The sequence below is a fragment of the Bos javanicus genome, chromosome 28, assembly GCF_032452875.1.
Source record: "Bos javanicus breed banteng chromosome 28, ARS-OSU_banteng_1.0, whole genome shotgun sequence".
Classification (NCBI taxonomy): Eukaryota; Metazoa; Chordata; class Mammalia; order Artiodactyla; family Bovidae; genus Bos; species Bos javanicus.
This window is the reverse complement of record NC_083895.1, coordinates 25,902,329-25,922,940: the sequence shown is the minus strand read 5'-3', so window position 1 is coordinate 25,922,940 and position 20,612 is coordinate 25,902,329. Positions and strand designations below refer to the sequence as shown.

The 20,612-nt window shown below is 34.8% G+C and overlaps 1 protein-coding gene across 7 annotated transcripts in view; it reads left to right on the top strand.

Annotated features, from left to right (window-relative positions):
* Positions 1 to 20,612, top strand: part of HERC4 (HECT and RLD domain containing E3 ubiquitin protein ligase 4) — a 127,690-nt gene that overhangs the window by 64,772 nt on the left and 42,306 nt on the right. For 6 of the 7 annotated variants that reach the window (XM_061405120.1, XM_061405119.1, XM_061405121.1 and 3 more), the window contains 7 exons: positions 735 to 895; positions 13,311 to 13,387; positions 13,640 to 13,764; positions 14,614 to 14,673; positions 14,792 to 14,903; positions 15,666 to 15,855; positions 17,325 to 17,497. In XM_061405120.1, the coding sequence (XP_061261104.1) occupies positions 735 to 895; positions 13,311 to 13,387; positions 13,640 to 13,764; positions 14,614 to 14,673; positions 14,792 to 14,903; positions 15,666 to 15,855; positions 17,325 to 17,497 (898 nt within the window). The remainder of the gene's footprint in view (positions 1 to 734; positions 896 to 13,310; positions 13,388 to 13,639; positions 13,765 to 14,613; positions 14,674 to 14,791; positions 14,904 to 15,665; positions 15,856 to 17,324; positions 17,498 to 20,612) is intronic. The other variant, XM_061405126.1, reaches the window with a different exon arrangement.

The following is a 20,612-nucleotide window of genomic DNA, read 5'->3' as shown; positions in this document are numbered from 1 at the left end:
AATTTGCCAGACTTGATTGAATCCATGAAACTTTGAGGAACACAACACCTGAGCTGGATGATCGCCTTAGCCCATTCCTAAATATATGGTGATGAAGCATCAGAGGGAGTTGGACAGATTCAGGATTAGTGGGTTTTCGCTAGCTTCAGTTTTGTAATTTCTTAGGTTTGTAATTTGTTTGCTTCCACTCTGGTACCTCTAGAGAAATCTGAGTGTGTATACATAAGAATCAGTTTCTTTTGAAGAAAGGAAACATTGTCTTACCATACGTTTTTATATGTACCAGTCTTCTGCCCAGTTCTTACCCTAAAGCTTTTGAGTGATACCCACATGGTGTAGGCCTTTAGAGACTACAGCTTTAAGCCAGAACCTGAGTGAGAAGGTGGTTGGCTGATTTCCTTGGACAGCAGTTAGATGCTGCCTCTAGAGTTGAATCATATAGTGTAAGAGATATCAGTACAGAGCTGGGCCTTTTTAAATTTGGACATTTGTGGGAATTTTCTGGACCATGCTTAAGCAGTCTACCTGTGTGGTACAGAATTCATTCAGTATAGAATAAGGCTATTAATAAAAATTTGTACAGAAAACTTGAAAACTCTAATGGTCTTATTAACTTATTTTTGAAGAGAAAAATTATACCAGTAATATTCACCATGCTTTTCTAAATGTAAATTATTTTTATATTTACATGAAAGGTAACATTAAGTCTGAGGTTTTCTGTCATTTTACTCTAGGCAGCACACTTCTGCTTTTGTTCCTTCATCAGGACGAATTTATTCTTTTGGACTTGGTGGTAATGGACAGCTAGGAACTGGTTCAACAAGCAACAGGAAAAGTCCTTTCACTGTGAAAGGAAATTGGTTTCCTTATAATGGGCAGTGTCCACCAGATTTTGGTAAGTTCTTTTATATTAAAGCTTTGCAGCACATGCTAAAACTGTTGTTAAAATGTTGCTCTTAAGAGGTGAACTTTTCTACATTTGAAATGAAAGAATTCCAAGATGCATTGTTAGGAAAAATAGCAAGATACAGAATACTATATACTGTGGTTTAGTTTATTTATATTTGCTTGTATATGCATAAGGAAACACAAGATAAATAAAATAATGAAAGTGGTTTCAGAGGGTGGAAACTGAATGGTGATTAGAAACCAGTGGGAGGGAAATATTTTTAGTTTTTTATTTTGATTATGGTAAAATACACTTCACAAAGTTTATGAACTTAACCATTTTTAAAGCGCTCAGTTCAGTATTGTTAAGTACATTTACATCGTTGTGCAGCTACCTCCAGAGCTCATTGCATCTTGGAAAACTAAAACTCCTTGTTCATTAAACAACAGTTCTCCATTCACTCTTCCCACTAGCTGGCAGTCATTCTGCATTCTGTCTCTTAGAATTTGACTTGACTCATTACCTCATAATGCTTCCCAGGTAGCTCACATGTTAAAGAATCTGCCTACAATGCAGGAGACCTGGTTTGATTCCTGGGTTGGGAGGATCCCCTGGAGAAGGGAGTGGCAACCCACTCCAGTATTCTTACCTGGAGAATCCCATGGACAGAGGAGCCTGGCAGCCTATAGTCCATGGGGTCACAAAGACTTGGACAATACTGAGTAACTAACACTTTAAATTTCACCTCATAAGTGGAATCATGCAGTATTTGCCTTTTTGTGATTGGCCTATTTTATCAACTTACCATTAATGTCCTTAAAGTTCCTCCGTGTCACAGCATGAATGTTAATAGTAAGGTTATTAACAGCATGTGTGTATAGACTACATTTTGTTTATCTACTAATTGCTGATGGACATTGGGATTGTTTCTACCTTTCGACAGCTGTGAATAGCGCTATAAACATGGGCATATAAATCTCTCTTTAAGATGCTTCTTTCAGTTCTTTTGGGTATATGCGAGAAACAATTACTTTAACAGTCTTGGGTATATATGAGACTTTAACATATATAACCTTGTCTATTTCTCTGAAATTTGAACATATGTATATATTACTTATTCAAAATATTAAACTTTAAAATTTGCTTTTATATCCCACTGTTTTAGACAAATGTATAATTTATATTGTTACTCTTTCAATAGATCTGGATATCTTTTCATTGATATTAATTTACTACTAAAAAATTTGAAGTACTCAAATGCTGTTTTCTCATTCACTTCTTTGACAAGCTGCAACCAAAATGTACTTTTTAAAATACTTTCTTTACCATCCTGAACTGTACCTCAGAATTGTTTTTTATTTATGTTATCTATACTTGATTTTCTTTGGGATTTTTCTCTGAGCTGTGGGACTTGAGACTATTTAGTGATGAACCTGCCATGAAGATTGACATTTGAAAGATCCAAAACTTTTTAATATGAATTACCTTTGAAGATTTTTTTTTGTAGCTGAAAGGTCATCTCAGTTATATTCTTATTTAACAAAGGTCAGAATATGATACTGTTTTTTTCTTCTTTTTGTTTGATTTTGTGTTAGAATATGGCTTTACTTTCTTCCAGTCATTCTTTGGTTTGTAACCTGCATTTATTTTAATAGTATCGTTCTTTTTCTTATGTCCTTAGGAACATGTTGGTGTTTCATCATATCAGTTTCTTCCACAAGGCACTGTTAATAACCTAAAAAAGAGATTTTGTCATTTAAAGCAGCATGGGTATTGTAAGGAATCATGTATTTCTGTTCATAAAGTTCAGTCACCTAGAGGTGCATTTTGTTGCCTTTAAAACTGCATACTTTGAGATTATTTGTATTAAAGTGGGAAAGGAAATAGAATTCTAAAGGTAGTCATTATTGCTGCTGTTTAGTCTCATTACTCACAGTAGCCAAAAGGTATAAACAATTCATTTGTCCATCAACAGATGAATAGATAGATAAATATGGAATATGCATGTAATTGAGTATTACTCATATAGAGGAATAAGATTTTGGTACATGCCACGGCATGGAAGAACCTTTAAAACATTATTATGCTAAGTGAAAGAATCCTGACACAAAAGGACAAATATTGTATGATCCCTCTTATATGAGGTACCTAGAACACATTTATAGAGAATGAGAGAACCGTGGTTACCAGGTGCTTGAGAGAGGGGAGAATGAGGACTTCTTTAATGGGTACAAAGTTTTTGTTTGGGATGATAAAGTATTCTGGAGATGAGTAATGATAATGGTTGCATAACACTGTGAATTTACTTAATGCCAGAAATTAACACTTTAAAGTGCTTAAAACAGTAAAATTTTCTACTGTGTGTATTTTACCACAATTTTATGGCTGATAATTACTTTGTACTGTACTAAAACTGTGTAGGATAGAAACTAATTAAATGTGAATTTTATTTACTCAGCCCCTCTAGAAGATAACTCTGTTGTCCCTACCATAAATCACATTTTTAGCATAAACTATCTGATATGGTCTCAAGGCCACAGGTAAACAAATACACTCTTAATAGGATATGCCCAAGACTTTGAGACTCTCTCCTTGGAACTGGGCAAAGGGTAAACCTTTCTTTAGAATGTGTATGCTAGGGCGGCTGTAATAAAATATCACAAACTTGTTTGCTTGAGCAGTATGAATTTATTGATTTCACAGTGCTCACGGCTTGAAGTTCAAGATCAGGGTGTTGGCAGTGTTGCTTCCTTCTGAGGGCTGTAAGAGTTCCATGTGTCTCTTAGCTTTTGGTGGTTTGCTGGCAGTCTTTGGTATTCCTTGGCTAGTAGTCTCTGCCTTCATTCTCTCTGTGTGCTTATGTGTGTCCAAATTTTGCCCTTTTATAAGGACACCAGTCATTTTGTATTAGTGGACCACCCTACTCAAATATGACTTCAGTTTAAGTAATTACATTTGCAGTGACCCTATTTCTGAATAAGGTCACTTTCTGAAGCCTCTGGGAGTTAGGACTTCAAACATAAGAATTTGCGGAGAACACAGTTCTTTCCATGACAATGTCCCAGACCTGACAAAGTAATCTTTTACTGGGCCTGAAGCATCATAAGCATTGGCTCCATAAGTAAAGCCAACTTTATTCCTTAAAATGACTTGTATCTGATTCAATAGCCATCATTCTCAAATATGACATTTCAGGTAAGCCTTTGGTTATATAATTGATTGTTCAACCAGTTATGAAAGAAGTACAAACTAGTGAAAAGGGGAACATACTCTTACTGAACCCACGCAGACAGCAACATTACTATCAAAAGAAGGAAACGTAGTATGTTTGAATTCTCATTGAATTTTGGGGATCAGCAAGAATCAGATACAATTTTTTAGTTGACGTACTATATTTTATTTCAGGTATATATTACACATGATCGCCACAGTAACTGTAGTTAAACATCTATCACCATAGTTACATTTTTTTTTCTTGTTATGAAACTAAGATTTACTCTCTACCGAGTTTAAAATATGACTGGAAATTTGTACCTTTTGAGCCCCAGTCAGAGGTGGCTGGGGATAGGGGCAGACACAATGGATAAAGGGGCTCAAAAGATGCAAATTTCCAGTCATATTTGAAACTTGCTAAGAGAATAAATCTTAACAGTTTCATAATAGTTTTGTAACTGGTGATAAATGTTAACTAGACTTACTGTGGTGATCGTTTGCAGTATATACAACCACTAATCTGTTCTCTGTACCTATGAGCTTGTTTTCAGTTGGTGGTGGTTTGTTTTTTAGATGCCATGTGTAAGCAGTGTTTATTTTTTATTTTTCTGACTTATTTCGCTTAGCATAATACCCTTTGGAATCATTTGTGTTGTCACAAATGGCAATATTTCCCTTTTTATGGCTAATATTCCATTGCATGTATATGGCTGTGTATATATTATTTGTGTGTGTATGAGATGTATACACATCTCATATTTTCTTTATCCATTCATCCATCACTGGAAACGTAGGTTGTTTCCATATTTTGGCTATTGTAAAATGAACATGGTGATACATACATCTTTTCAAATTGGTGTTTTTGTTTTACCCAGAAGTAGAATTTCTGGATCATAAGGTAGTTCTATTTTTAATTTCTTGAAGAACCTCCATACTGTTTCCATAGTGGCTGTACCAATTAACTTTCCCACTAGCAGTACATGAGGCTTTCCTTTTCTCCACATCTTCACTAACATTTGTTGTTTCTTGTCTTTTGGATAATAGCCAATCTAACAGGTTGATATTTTGGTGTGATTTGCGTTTCCCTGATGATTAATGATGCTGAGTATCTTTTCATTTGCCTGTTGACCTTCTGTATGCCTTCTTTGGAAGAATGTTGGTTCAGGTCTTCTGCCTATTTTTTTTTTTAACCAGGCTGTTTGTTTTCTTAATGTTGAATAATATGAACTGTTTATGTATTTTGACTATTAACTCCTTATTGGCCATATCATTTGCAAATGTTTCTGCCATCTAATAGGTCTTTTTGTTATGTCAGTGGTTTCCCTTGCTGTGCAAAAGCTTTTAAGTCTAATTAAGTCCCATTTATTTTCACTTTTGTTTCCTTGCCTTAGAAGACAGATCCAAAAAATGTTGCTGTGATTTATGTCTAAGAGTGATCTGCCTGTTCTCTTCTAGTTTTATGGTTTCTGATCTTAATGGTTTGGTCTTTAATCCATGATGATGATTCCCTTTGCTCTGTAGAAATTTTTTAGTTTTGTATGCAGTCCTATTGCTTATTTTTGCTTTTGATACGTTTACTTTTTGGTCAAATTCAAACAGTCATCCTCAAGACTGATGTCAAGGAGCTTGCTGCCTGTGTTTTCTTCTAAGAGTTTTCTGGTTTAGGTCATACATTAAAATCTTTAGTGTTTTGAGGTGGTTTTTGTGTGTGGTATAAGATAGTGGTTCAGTTTCATTCTTTTGCATGTGGCTGTCCAATTTCCCCAGCACTATTCGTTGAAAAGACTGTCCTTCTCCATTGTGTGGGGCTTCCCAGGTGGCGCTAGCAGTAAAGAACCCACCTGGCAATGCAGGAGACATAAAGAGATGTGGGTTTGATTCCTGGGTAGGGAAGATCCCCTGGAGGAGGGCCTGGCAACCCACTCCAGTATTCTTGCCTGGAGAATTCCATGGACAGAGGAGCCTGATATGCACACTTGGGGTGTCAGAAGAGTCAGGTATGACTGAAGTGACTTAGCATGCCCTATTATGTATTCTTGGCTCCTTTATCTTAAATAAACTGCTCATATGCGCTTTGGTTTATTTCTGGGCTGTCTATTCTGTTCCAGTGATCCATGTCTTATTATTAATGCCAATACCATACCATTTTGATTATTGTAGTGTTGTAATATAGTTCAACCCTGCCCTCACTCTTTGTTGTCTCTCAAACCTTTGTTAATGTCCAGGAAGTCTGTCCTATTTTTAGTGGCTCCCAGTTGAGTATATGCTGAGACCTGTCAGTTTCTCAAAGGGGAAAGTTTCAAGTACCTAGATTCAGGCTGATTGGATGCCAGACTCTTAGGCAGCATCTTTTAAGTAAACAAATATATATCATCCTGTGGGACCGCAAGTGAAAGTCACAGTGGCTGGCAGAACCAGGCAACCTAGAGATGTTTCCTGGGCAGCAGCTGTGTAAATCAGGGCCCCATTAAAGGTACAGGCTTCCTTTGCAGGAGAGTCTAGCAACTTAAAGCAAGATAGAAGGAAAGTGTAGAGATGGCATCCACCAGCTTCTATTCCCAGAGATCACCTCAGTAGGTTGCTAAAGCTCCAGGACAAGCTTGAAGGCCTTTTCACAGAAAACTGGGGTATGTTTCCACTGGCTGTTCATGCTGTGCTAGCCAGCCAAGAACTGTTTCTCCAGTTGTTAAAATCCCATGGGATCCAGGATACAAACCCAGCTGTCCACCAGAACCAGGCAATGAAGGGGAATCATTAAGTGATAGCCACAATGGGATTACCAGATGGGAATACAAGCTCCCCTTTGGAAGATACAGATGCTCTGGAGTGTAGTAGAGGGACAGCATATAGATAAGGCTCTACTTCTGAGATTTCTGAGAAAATTACAGTAGGCCTTTAGATATGGATTTAATTAGAAGCCTTCCTCCTAGCCCAAAGCTGTATTAGGTAAACTAATACACCTTTTTTATAAAAATATTGGACACCTTCGTCTGTTGCTTCTTGCTGTGCCCTGGGGTGGTAGTCAGTTAAGAAGTCTTTCTCCATTGATTATAGTCTTGTGGGACCCTAGAGCCATAAGCCCACTGGACCCCCAGAGTTGGGTGATCTAGAGGTGTTCGCTAGATGGCTGCTGCAAAAATCAGGGCACTAAGTGAGGATATAAGCTCCTTTCTGGGAAATACTGGCAAGCTGAAGTGAGAAGAGAAACTTTTTTAACATTTCATTTCAGCCTACCAAAGCAGAGTTTACAAAATTGATGTGAATTAGATTACTTTAGAAGAAGGAGAAATGACTCTCTGTAAGGGAGATCCAGAAAACAGAAAATTAAAATGAAGTTAAACATTATAGATCTTGGATTGTCAGTTTCGTAAAGTGGCTTATCAGCTTAAAAAGAATATATGAGAAATCCTACTGTAGTCCACTGGTGTATTCTGAAAGTTCTCTAAGCCATGTCTCCTCAGAAACCTGTGCCCAGGTGTCTGCTTGACATATAAATGATTTAAAATACCAGGTACAGTCCTTTTCACAGGACTCTGAGATTATCCTTATTTGTCGATAGTACAGACTCTGGCCTGTAGCTTATAGAAAAGCTTTCAGACAAGCGTGAGAGTAAAACAAAAACTATTCAGTAGATGACAGTGGCTTAGAATAACTGTTGCTTATTTATTACTGGTAATTGTCAAGTGGAAGGATATGATGAGGATCCATAATAAGAATAAATTTAACAGGGAAATTTGTGTCTGTTGTATCTGTGACAGACAGAGCACATTACAGGCATATTTTGGAGATACTGCCGTTTGATTCCAGAACACCTCTATTAAGTGAGTCAGATAAATATTTTGGTTTCTTGGTACATATAAAAGTTGTGTTTACATTATCCTGTAGTCTATTAAATGTACTGTAGCATTAGTTCTTTAAAAAATATATGTATCTTAATTCAAAATATTTTATTACTAAAAAATGCTAACCATTGTCTGATAATAAAAATCATTAATTTGTAAATGCCACAATATCTGTAAAGCACAGTAAAGTGAGTTATGCCTGTATTCCAAAAAGGTTTTTAAACAAGAATGTTTCTAATGATGATGATTAAGCCTGTTTACAAAGAAGTCAGTGATTGTTACATCTGATTTATAAAGATGAATAAATATGACTTTTTATAGACGAAGAAAGCCTTGAGTTACAACATGATAAGCCTGAGACCTGATGCCAGAAATAACACCAAGAGGATCAAGTAAAGAGACTCAGTAAATCAGGGGTCGAGTTTAGACGTCTATATTTTTGTAGAACCCGGCTTGAAAATCACTGGCCTAGAAGATAGATGTAAATAAAAATGAAAGTTCGGTAATAAGTGAAGGTAGAACTGATGCCACTTACCACTGGAACTTTCATAAATACGGGAAAACTTGACAAAACTATTCATGAGTTTTGAATACTGTTTCCCCAAAGCAGTGACATTACTGAATCTCCATGGACTTCTCATAAGACAAACACTTTTTGCAGTTTATTAATTGATGAAATTTTTATATTATGTTTACCATGTAAATTAGAAAAATTTATAATAATTGCATTTTGAAATATTTTTATTAGTTTAGAGAAGTAAACATTTTATATTTAAATTTACCATATAAATTTAACCTTCTGATTTGACAGCTCTTCCCATGCAACTCTTAACAATAGTAACACATCAAATCAGCGTAATTATTTCTAGCATCTCTTTTTATATGTTGAAATGGCAGATCTCTGTGATTCTCCATAGCCTCTCTGGGAAATCTCAAAGGAATTTTCACTAACACATATAAAGTATCTGGAAGTTCTGTTTTTCTATGTTTAGGATCTGATTTGGTGAAGTGTGTTAGGTTGCTAAGACTGCCAAAATACCACAGACTGGGTGGCTTAAACAGCAGAAATTGATTTTCTCAGTTTTGGAAGCCAGAAGTCTACGATTACCCTGTCAGCAGGTGTGGTTTCTTCTGAAACCTCTCTCCTTGGCTTGCAAATGGCTACCTTCTTACTGTATGATTGTGTGTTTGTGTGTATGTATTTTGCTGGCGTTTCTTCTTGTTCTTATAAAGGCAGCAGGATTGTTGGGTTAGGACACCTTCCTAACAGTCTCATTTTTCTTTAATCACCTTTCTAAAGGCCCCGTCTCCGAATGCAGCCATATTCTGAGGTACTGGGGCTCAGAGCTTCAACATATGAATTTGAGCAGGGGGCACAGTTCAGCCCATAACAGGAAGACAGAAATCAAAAAAGTTGTGAGAGAAGATAGGAACACTTTATTAAAAGATGTAACCTTTGATGCTTGAGAAATAATACCTATTACCTGTTTTACTGAAGTGAGATTAAAACATTTCAAAATAAATGTAAATGGTAATGTGATTGAAAAGATCTTTAGCTTATTCATAAGTGAGGAGTCTTGATTCTTTTTTTCCCCTTAAATAATGAAAGGCAATAAAATTGATACGTAGTATAGAAAGTTTTTCTAGTAAGATGCAGAATTTTTGCGGTTTGGCAGATTACACAAAAGTAAAGAACAAGATATAGGTGAAGGCACGGGAGCACACCCTTAAAATTGAAGTGGACTTTGCTAAGATTTTAACATACTGAAAACCTTTTTCACAGTCAGGTATAAACCGAGGCAGATGAAATTCACTTAGCATGCTGTGTCTTCAGTTATGCTCTTCCATGTTGTGGACAAGCTGATAGTTTTTCAAGGGCAAGTGGTATTATCTCAGAGGGTCCCTGAGGTTAAAATGACTTTCATATTAGTACTAAATGTTGTCTGTGTTAATATGCAGTGCTTTTGTTCTTGTTCATTTTCAAATAAATCAACGAGTATTTTTTAAATCTCTTAATTTTCAGTTCTGGTATGGTATGTATTAGTGCTTTTAAGCTCTTTGGGATTCTGAATAAGTCCTAAGAGTGCAAAGGGATTCAGAGATCATCAAAAGCTACTTTTCCTTGTAAATCAAAGGCACATAGATAGTTGTATCTCTGTCAGTATTGCTCCTAAATAGTATGCTTTACAGAATTGTAAATAGCTCAGAGACACCTTTTAGGTAGCTATGTTTCCGAAAAGGGCCCTAAACAAGACTCAGTAAATGGGGAAGGAAGTTCAGGAGAGCCTATCTCAGTTTTTCCTGACAATGTATTTTGTAGGGAGTAAGGAGAAGGTGAACTAGCCCTCCTAAATATGACAATGTATATATAAAACTGTAACAGTTAAATCAGATTATTGGTAAAACAGACATTCAGATTATTATAGTTTAAGGGAAATCATGGGGAGGGAGAGGAGGATCCATGTATTGGCATTGTATATAGGTTTTGTTCCAGGTTCAAACTGCAGTTGATTGGCAGTTGCTCTTGGAGGTATAGGAAGGACCTTATGAAGTGGAAGTTATGAGAAAGGCTTAGAGAACACTTGGGGTGGAGAGGAGTGCTAAAGTTGTTGAGGGTTGTATGTTATAGGTAGAAGAGGTATAGTGTCTCTTTATAACTTTAAAACGAGGGCATCACTAATAAATATGTGGAGAAGGGGTAAGAATTACTCAACACATGAGAATTGGTAGCAAAATGTCAGTTTAGATCCTAAACTAACAATATATTCTAAAGGAAATTATAGATGGATTAAAGTTAAATATAAAAAGGTTCTTAAGATAATTCTGTAATTTGAGGCTGGAAAAAACCTTTCTTAGCATTATGGCAATGAAACACATCATAAAGAATAAAACAAATACATTTGATTTAATGGAAAAAGAAATCTGAGTTGAAATTAAATAATTATTTAGGAAAAATGTTTGTAACAGATAAAACCTGAGGTAGTTGCCAAAGTACTCATACATATTGGTGTGAAAAATAGTAAGATACCTAGTAAATAGGACAAACATTTAGACGTGTAATAGATAAAGGTAGTTAATGGAAATTCCCAGTGAGGAAATCCAGGTTACTAAGAAACATGTAAAAATTATAATCAAAGAGAAATGCAAATTCAAAAGGCCAAGCAATAGTAAATAAGTGGAAAAGAACAAGCATTAATCTTTCCTATTACAGGGCAATGTGGTGGATAAGGGGACGCTAATGGTCCAACCATAAGATGAGGAAGTAATATTAGTGTATCATTTTTCAGCCCACAATGAATTAATGGTCTGTGGGTGTCAGTGGTTACTAACATCACAAAAAGGAACACAACCATACATTATGTGCTTCCTGATGAAGAATAGCCCTGTCCACTACCATGTAATAATTTTGTCAGAATAATTGAGTAATTAATGAAATCCTCTCTAGATCCAACTACTAATTTACAGAAATATATGGAAGACTGAGGAAAATACTAGGAGAATCCTCAAGGATATAATCACCAAAATCCAATCTGCAGGAAGCTGCGTAGGACAAATGACTAGGTTCCACAGACGTTTTTAGAGTTGTAATTAAAAGAAAATTAAGGAAAATAATTTTTGGTGACCTATTCACAGCCCCCAGAAACCTATTCATGTACTATAGTTTATCCATTTACTTGATGATTATTTAAAGAGGGCAGGATCACCTTTTAGAAACAAATGAATAACATCCTGCTCAGTGTTTTGAAGAAAGTACATGACTTCATGTGGACTTGGGAAGATGATGTAGAGAAAGATTTTAAGTTGAATGATTGGTTTATTTAATATTTTAAATTTACCCTTTTAATTTGTTCTTTAAAATATTTGGCCTTAGAACATTCTTGTTGTGGAAAATTTGGTCATTAATGTTCTGATCTCTGAAGCTCTTATTATTGGTATTTTCTAAGCTAGGTAATTTTTATATATTAAACATTTACTCAGTGTTTTTACAAATAAAACATTGTGGTTAATAGTAGGGAATGATCCAGATATGATCCTTTCCTTAAGAATTTGTAATTCTGTAGCAGTGATGGTCACAAATAATACAGGTGAAGAATTAGTCTAGTCAGCTGAAGAGTGGAGGGTCAGGAGTAGGAACACAGAAATGGATTATGTTTGGAAATAACTAGACTTAAGTTGGGCTTCCCTGGTGGTTCAATGGTAAAGAACCCACCTGCAAGTGTAGGAGACCAGGAAACGTGGGTTCAATCCCTGGGTTGGGGAGATTCCCCTGGAGGAGGAAATGGCAACCCACTCCAGTATTCTTGTCTGGGAAATCATATGGAAAGAGGAGCCTGGTGGTCTGCGATCCATAGGGTTGCATAAGAGTTGGACATGACTTAGAGACCAAACAACAACAGCAACAAAGCCTTAAGTTACATACATTGTGATGCTATAGTGTTTTGGCATGTGATACTTATAAATACTAGTCTAGTGGTATTTTTGTTAATACTATAGATAGTTTTTCCATTTTGAGATGAAGAGAAAGAGGAAGAGGCTTTAAATGTCTTTTTGAAAAGGGACTTTATTGTTTCTTCTTTTATTTCTACTAAATTTGTTTATTAATATTTATATTTTTGGACCTGATTTGGATGTTATTGATAGTTTCTAATAAAGAGCTGTGTGTGTCACTTTACTTTTGTATAGCTTTGTTGAGAGAGAAAATAGTTTTGCATTACTCAAGATATAACATACACTGATACTTGTTTCTTGTTTGTTTTCATTCTTTTTAAAATGAATGTTCCTTTTTTTTTTTTTTGGCCACATCCCACACAGCTTGCAGGATCTTAGTTACCCAACCAGGGATTGAACTCTGGGCCACAGCAATGAGAATGCTGAGTCCTGACCACACCAGGGAATTCCCCAAAATGAATATTCTTACTTTTTATTTTCTTCTGAGCTATCTTTTATACCTTTGATTCAGTTTTTACACCATCATCAGTTTAAAGTATATTGAGATAATAAAGATCTAGATTAGATTAAAAAATGTCATTGTTTGACATGCAGATCAAAAAGAAGACTATACAACAGAAACCAATAAAACATTATAAAGCAATTTATCCTCCAATTGAAAAAACAAACCAAAACAAAACTTAGAAACGTAAAAAAGCAACCAAAAAGCTTAGCAAATGCTGGAAGTGCTTGTGGGGTCATTTAATGTTCCATTAACTTGGTTGGTCAACATTCTGAGTCATTTTGTGTCATTGAGCCCAGGATTGGGAGGTCTCATTAAGTTAGAGATTAAGAGAAAGTCCAGTAGCATATTTGATGCTATAAAAAAATATATATATATAAATCTTGAATTTTTAAATATTTTATTTTAATTACAGATTCTGAAGAATATTTCTGCGTGAAAAGAATTTTCTCAGGTGGAGATCAAAGCTTTTCACATTATTCTAATCCCCAGGTAATAGAAATCATATGAATAATTAATAAGATCAGATAATTTCATATTAGTATTCTTTATATGTTACAAAGTATGGCCTTAATTTTGTTCTTCAAGTCTACAAATATTTTCAGATCTATTTGACAGGTTTTTGTTTTCAGTTTGTTTTTCCAGTTTTGTTTTCAGGTGTTTAGTAGAGATTAACTTCCAGATGCAGAATGCTTTGTATATAATCCTCTTCCCTCAAACTCATCTACTTATTTTAAACTTTAGAACTGTGGGCCACCAGATGACTTTAGATATCCTGATCCTTCGAAGCAGATCTGGACTGTGAATGAAGCTTTAATTCAAAAATGGCTCAGCTACCCCTCTGGAAGATTTCCTGTAGAGATAGCCAAGTAAGAAAAATGTTTTGTCTACACAAAGACAAAATCTCTCAACTCCTTGGTAGAGGAACCTGTACTTAGAAGTTTTTATTTAAATAAATATTTCATTAAATATCATTTAGTGAATGGTTTATATACAGAAGTTTAAATGTCTGGAATTTCTATAATAGTGGATATTTTAGGAGATCTCATTTAAAATTGTTATATATTTTAAATATATAAGAATATGCAGTTCTTAAAATATCAAATATAGCCACTTTAGAGATTGGGTTTGCAAAAAAGTTCCTTCTGGCTTTATATTGGTCACTTTCTTTTAACATCTGTGTTCCTGGAAGAATTGAGTATTACTTCCTTCTTGAAAATTTTGCGTGCAGATGGACTTGTTTAGTACTTTAAATTTTTGTTGTTGTTGTTGTTGAAGGTGGTGTAGGTATTTGGGATGAGGGATTATAGCTGATCAGCTGTTTTTTAGTTCTAGATTATGTTCCCAAATTGAAGTTTTTCTTCACAGCCTGAAGAGTAGTCTTCAGAAAAATAACTTTGCAGATTAGATTTACCACTGTGTGGAATTAAGAAAGTTAAATATGCATGTTTTTATAAAAAAATTTTTTTTTAGGAACATCAGATTTATTTGGTGAATCTGAGGATGATAGTAATGTTCAAGAGAGTCTAGGGTGAACAGTAATACCTCTGTCAAGGTTTACTTAATCTGTAGTAATTTATAGAATTCTGATTTATTCTGAATGTTGATTGGAGGAATGCTCTGTAGCATTAAATATTAGTTTAACTTTAATTTTTATTAAAAAATGAAGGTAAACATTTCACATTTTGTGATTTGGAGATTTTTAAATTTCTTTTTAGTGAAATTGATGGAACATTTTCTTCATCTGGTTGTCTAAATGGAAGTTTTTTAGCTGTTAGGTAAGTGACAGTTCTTTGTTATACTAAATTTTTGAATTTATTATATTAAATAATGTCATTAAATAAATGAAATGAATTTAAAGTTTATCATTTTTTTCCTCTCTTTTTTTATCAATAGCAATGATGATCACTATAGAACGGGCACTAGATTTTCAGGGGTTGACATGAATGCTGCTAGACTTTTATTCCACAAACTTATACAACCTGATCATCCTCAGATAGCTCAGCAGGTTTGTTTTTAAAGTATTTTGTATTTGTATTATGTTCCCTGTTGAGTTTTTTATTCCATGTTATTCTAAAGCTTTGTTGCCTAATTAACTTTATAGTTTCATATACTTTATTATGATGTCTTTGTATAAATTAATGTAAGAATTTAAATCAGGTATTATTTTAAACTGTTTGTAATTTAGCTGTCAGACGTCTTTAAATCTTTCCAGATGTTCAGAGCAGACCCTTAATTATTTAACATTACCATGTTGGTTAAGTCTACATAGCTGTTGATGCAGAGAGTTTAAATTGAGATTTATACGTAAGATTTTTAAAATTCTCTTACAAATAGCATTGAAACATGTATATTACCATATGTGAAGTAGATGACCAGTCCAAGGTCAATGCATGAAACAGGACTGTCAAAGCCAGTGCACTGGGATAACCAGAGGGATGGGAGGAGGGTTCAGGATGGGGGGACACATGTACACCCGTGGCTGATTCATGTCAATGTATGGTAAAAATCACCAAAATATTGTAAAGTAATTAGCCTCCAATTAAAATAAATTAATTAATTAAAAGAAAAAGATTCTCTTATATTGCGTAGTCATTAATTTTCATTGTGCTCCAGAGTACATTCATTGATGCATCATAAGATGGTTTCTTTTCTTTTTTTTCCCCCTTCACCATTTAATGTTTCCTGTGGTATAAGATTTTCTTTTTCTGTTTTTTTGACTATGCATTCATTTTAAATGAAGTAGATTTTACTTTTTGTCAAAATGTAGGTGGCAGCTAGCTTGGAAAAGAATCTTATTCCTAAACTGACTAGCTCCTTACCTGATGTTGAAGCATTGAGATTTTATCTTACTCTACCAGAATGTCCCCTGATGAGCGATTCCAACAATTTCACCACAATAGCAATTCCCTTTGGTACAGCTCTTGTGAACTTAGAAAAGGCACCGCTGAAAGTACTTGGTAAGAACTTTAATACTTTTTTCTTTTGTAACCTTTTTTCTTTAAGTGAAAATGCTCGTTAGGTTCTTACTTTTTTGCTGTTTGAAATTTTGCTATGCTGAATTATTTTGACATTGTCTCAGGGAAAGGTAAACCTGTTTTTCAATTCATTACTTTTTGCTAGTCATCTGATGCTAGTTGTTAGAGTTGTTGGAGGCAAAGAATGTTAAATATTAAAATTTTAATCAAACACAACAGTGGAGACAATATCAGGAAAGATAAAAACTGTTTTTCATATTTCTCTAAATGGCAACCCACTCCAGTATTCTTGCCTGGAGAACCCCATGGACAGAGGAGCCTGGTGGGCTACAGACCATGGGGTTGCAAAGAGTCAGACATGACTGAGCGACTGAACAGAAACTTCCAGAGTGATTCACTCCAGAGTGATCTTATTGTTAAAGAGTAAAGGAAAGGGAACAGTTAAAACTGAACAAACCTGGGTATTAAATCCCCCTTGAACTTTATTAGCCCTTTGCCTTGTTTGCTAATTTTCTGATGTCTCTCTATGTGAGATTCCAGTCTTCATTTGATCTTATTCCTCTGGGTTTTTGGCATAAACTTTTCTCGCTTTGATTTTTCTAATTGTATAGATTTCATTTCTATCTGTTGGCTGTTGTAGTTTGCCTGCTACATTTAGTAGCAGTGCTTTCCTCCTTCCTAATTTAGTATTTGTTAGATATGTCAGTCTGAGATACATAAGAGTAATAAAATCAGTACAAGAAGTTTTAGGCTGAGAGTGAGCAGAGGAAGCAACAAGCAGTGGGTAGAATGCTGGAATCTGAGGGAATGAGCCAGTGAGTGGTTAGAAGAGTGAAGCAGGGACTCACAAGTGTATTGTTGCCATGTTGTCTGAAGTTTTCCGGTTCCTTTCTGTCTCCTGCACAAGACTGTCATATTTGTAGTTAATAGCTATAAATAGTGAACATGGGGAACGACAGACATGGTATACTTTACATTATTCAGTTTCTGTATTTGATATTTAGGAGTACCTTGCATTCAGGTGGTGCTTCACATTTCCACTTTAAGTTAAAGGTAAAAGTTGGAGAGATCTATAAATATCGGAGCAATACAGTTTTTTAGTGTTTTTAAAAATTAAACCTCCTAATTTATGAAGCACTTGGAAATACCTGGTTTAATATGAGGGATAGTGGTTAAGTTTTTAATATAGCTTAGCAAACCAAGAGTGTAAATTCAATAGACATTTTTTACTTTATTTTTGCTTTTGAGAGCTTTTAGAACCGTATTCTTTAACTTGAATGTGGAGTAGTGTCTATCAACCCTAGAAATGTTACATAAAATATCATATTACATGTATCTTCTTGAGATTTTCAAAGGGTTAAGAGCCACTGCTTTAGGAAAAATCAGTATGATTTTGAAAATTGTGACTTTTTAAATTTTATTTTATTTGTGTGTTCACCCTTTAATAACAGAAAACTGGTGGTCAGTACTTGAACCTCCGCTATTCCTCAAGATTGTAGAACTTTTTAAGGAGGTTGTGGTACATCTTTTGAAACTCTACAAGATCGGCATTCCCCCTTCTGAGAGAAGAATTTTCAACAGTTTTCTTCATACTGCATTAAAGGTTTTAGAAATATTACATAGGGTATGTCCAGTAGTTCATTTATTTTCCTCTTCCCCCATTGCCACTAACAGATTGTTGATGTTTATTTTAACATGACTATATTACAGAATTAGATTGGCATAAAAGATATTATAGGAATTTGGAGAAGTTATCTAAATTTTCCTTTCAAAGAAAGAATATATATTTAGAGCTTTGGTCTTACTTGACTTTGTTAGGCATTTATGAATAGTTGGGCAGAACAATAGCATACTAATGAATTAGAGTCTCCTTATGTTTTTTTCTGAAGAACATGATTTGTTATTTAAATAATACACTTGTTATTTATAGGTGGACATAATACAAAAGAGATTTCATCCTACTTATGATTGTGAACATTTAAAACTCATGTTCTTTTTGCTATTGGCTACTAATGACTTCAATCAAAATAGAACATTTGAAACAAATGACTAATTGAAATTGGAACCATATATAATTCATTAATTTGCCTATTGTTCTTTCCTGCCCTTCTTCCCAGTGGAAGAAATAGTACCCTTTACACTTGTAGCAGTTCAAAGTTATAGCAGTTCAAAGAAGTAGAGTCTCAGCTGTTACATTAAAGATGGTTTTGAGACATCCCTGACAGCTGGTATATCTCTGTTCTGCCATTTGATATTAAGATACTATCTTGGAAGACATGACCTAAGGGAGGAACATATGTTTCTAGCCTCTAGAATGACTGAAAAACTCACGTGAACCTTTAGTTTCCTCCCCTTAACAGCTTCTTGTGTTTTCAGACCCTTCTTGCTTGCTATTACGGTTAGTGATAAAGGGTAAAGGAAACAAGCCTTGTGTTCTCTGTAAGAAAGAGCCCATACGGACGATTTTTTTTTTCCTTTTTATTCTTTTAATGAAGTTCCTGGTTCATTTAATGATCCTTTCTCTACTACTTCTTGAACTTTTTTTCTTTTGTATTTAGTATTTCCAAGCTCTTCTGAAAAACAAGTCATTTCTCTTACTATAGCTGAGGCTATGATAGCCATTTTTTTTCTTAGGGGGAAATAAGTTATTATTATGTTTGCCTTCCCTAGTCCAAGGCTTTCTTGCAGCACTTTAGGGTAAACTGGATTCTGCAGTAAACTGCTATTAAGATCTTCTGTCTTCATGATATGGGTCTCTACTTTTCTGTATGCCTTTTGCCTAGGATTTAAGTGAGTGATTAGATTCTTTCCTTCCTCTGGACTCTCTTTTCCTCCTATTTCAGTGAACCATCCTTTGTCAGCAGGACCTTTTTCCCAAGTAATTAATTATTCACTTCCCCTCTTCCTTGTCTGGTTATCTTTATTACCTCTTAAAAATTTTTTTTTTCCCTTAGCTGTTTTTTTCCACAAGTGAAAGGGAAGGGAAATTGGAATTTCCACAAGTGAAAAGGAAAGGAAATTATGAAATTGTCTTTCATAATTACAGACAGAACTTCAGCTAGTAACTTATGTGCGTAGCTCAGAAGCCCCAGTCTCTATTGAAGAGAACCCTATGGGGTTCTGTGTCCAGAGACCTTTTTGACGGAGCCATGCTGGAACTAGGATCCTAAATTATTGCTAGCTGAAAGGGAAAGGAAAATAAGTTCAAAAAGTTATATGAAGTTACATGAGGTAGACAAGATGAAAAACCTCCCTTGTACATTAATTCATGTGAGCACTTTACATGAATTCCTCATTTAACTTTTTATAGTTATATCTTGCCCCTTAATCTGAGTATCAAAGGTCATAAACCAGTAAGTAGCAGAATTGAAATACAAATCTATCTCTAAAGTCCCTGATGTTTCTAGTGTACTTCTGTATCAGTAGATATGGTAATATAACTTGTTTAGAAGGGGATTTGGTTTTGTTTTATGCCTCAGTCTGGAGGCTTATACTTCCATAATTGTAGATAGCATTGAATTGTTAAAAAGACTAATTCTAATTCCCTCTATGCTGCTTCTTATCAATGTGATTTTGAACAAGTCTTCTTTCTCTTTATCGCATTTGCAGATAGTTATCTATAAAATAAGGATTGAAATAATGGCCTGCTGGTTTCCCAGGATTGGTGTGTTGTTTAGATTATGGAATATATATACAAATACTATACATTCATAAGGCAGAGATTTTGTTGCCACCACTGTTTGAATGGGAAACTGCAGCTTTTAACTCAATTTATTTGATAATGAGGAACTTGAGTTCCTGTTTGAAATTGTTACATACTCAAAAGTAGGGTAGTAATGTTATCAGTTTCTTAGGCATCTCTTAGTGAGAGTTCTTAGGGCAATCACTTACCTTTCTTTTACCTCTTACTTTGGAGAAAACTTTACTTGGTCCTAACCTGTCATAGATAATTGTCAGGGATGATTTATTTTCATCTATAGTGGAACCTAAATTGCTTATCAGAGATTTGTGTTTTAGAAGACACCTTATGTCTGACAGCTGTATATATTTCTTCTCTCTGCTCCATAGTTAAGAATTAGGAGAAGTTTCCTAAAAGGATTTCCTTCCTGACCAAATCTGGAACAGGATTAAGAACTGTAGAACTGGTCTGTATTTCTCCTGATCTTTTCAGGATATATAAATGACTTGTTCCTCCCTTATGTCATGTCCTTTGGAAAGCTTTTGAATTAGAAATCACTCCCAGTGCTCCAAATGGCATCACAAGAAAGATAATTTTGGTACCTGCTGTCAGGAATGAATGTGTTACCAGATAAATGAATTTGCTGGCAAGAAATTGGGTAGTTTCTGAGTTTTCACACAGTACATTATAGAGACACTAATATGCCAAAAGAAAAGACTTACTTGGTCTGACTAGCCTAAGTGCTGCATATCATGCTAACCCTCTAAGTCAGTGATTATCAAAAAAAATTTTTTTTCAAGGAACCCTTAAACCCAAACAAATAAGGCATGTGTTTACATACCATATACCACCTCTGAACTCAGGTTTATAAATGAGAGTACTAAACTGTAATTAATATATGAAGCATTATGATCACACACATTTAGTTTCTGTTTTTTACATTTTAGACAGCAGTATTGAGTGTGTAGGTTTTGAACTTCTGTCATGTAATTTTTAAAATTTATTTTACAAACATTTACTGAGTGCCTACTGTGTGCTTATTATGGTGCAGTTATAAACA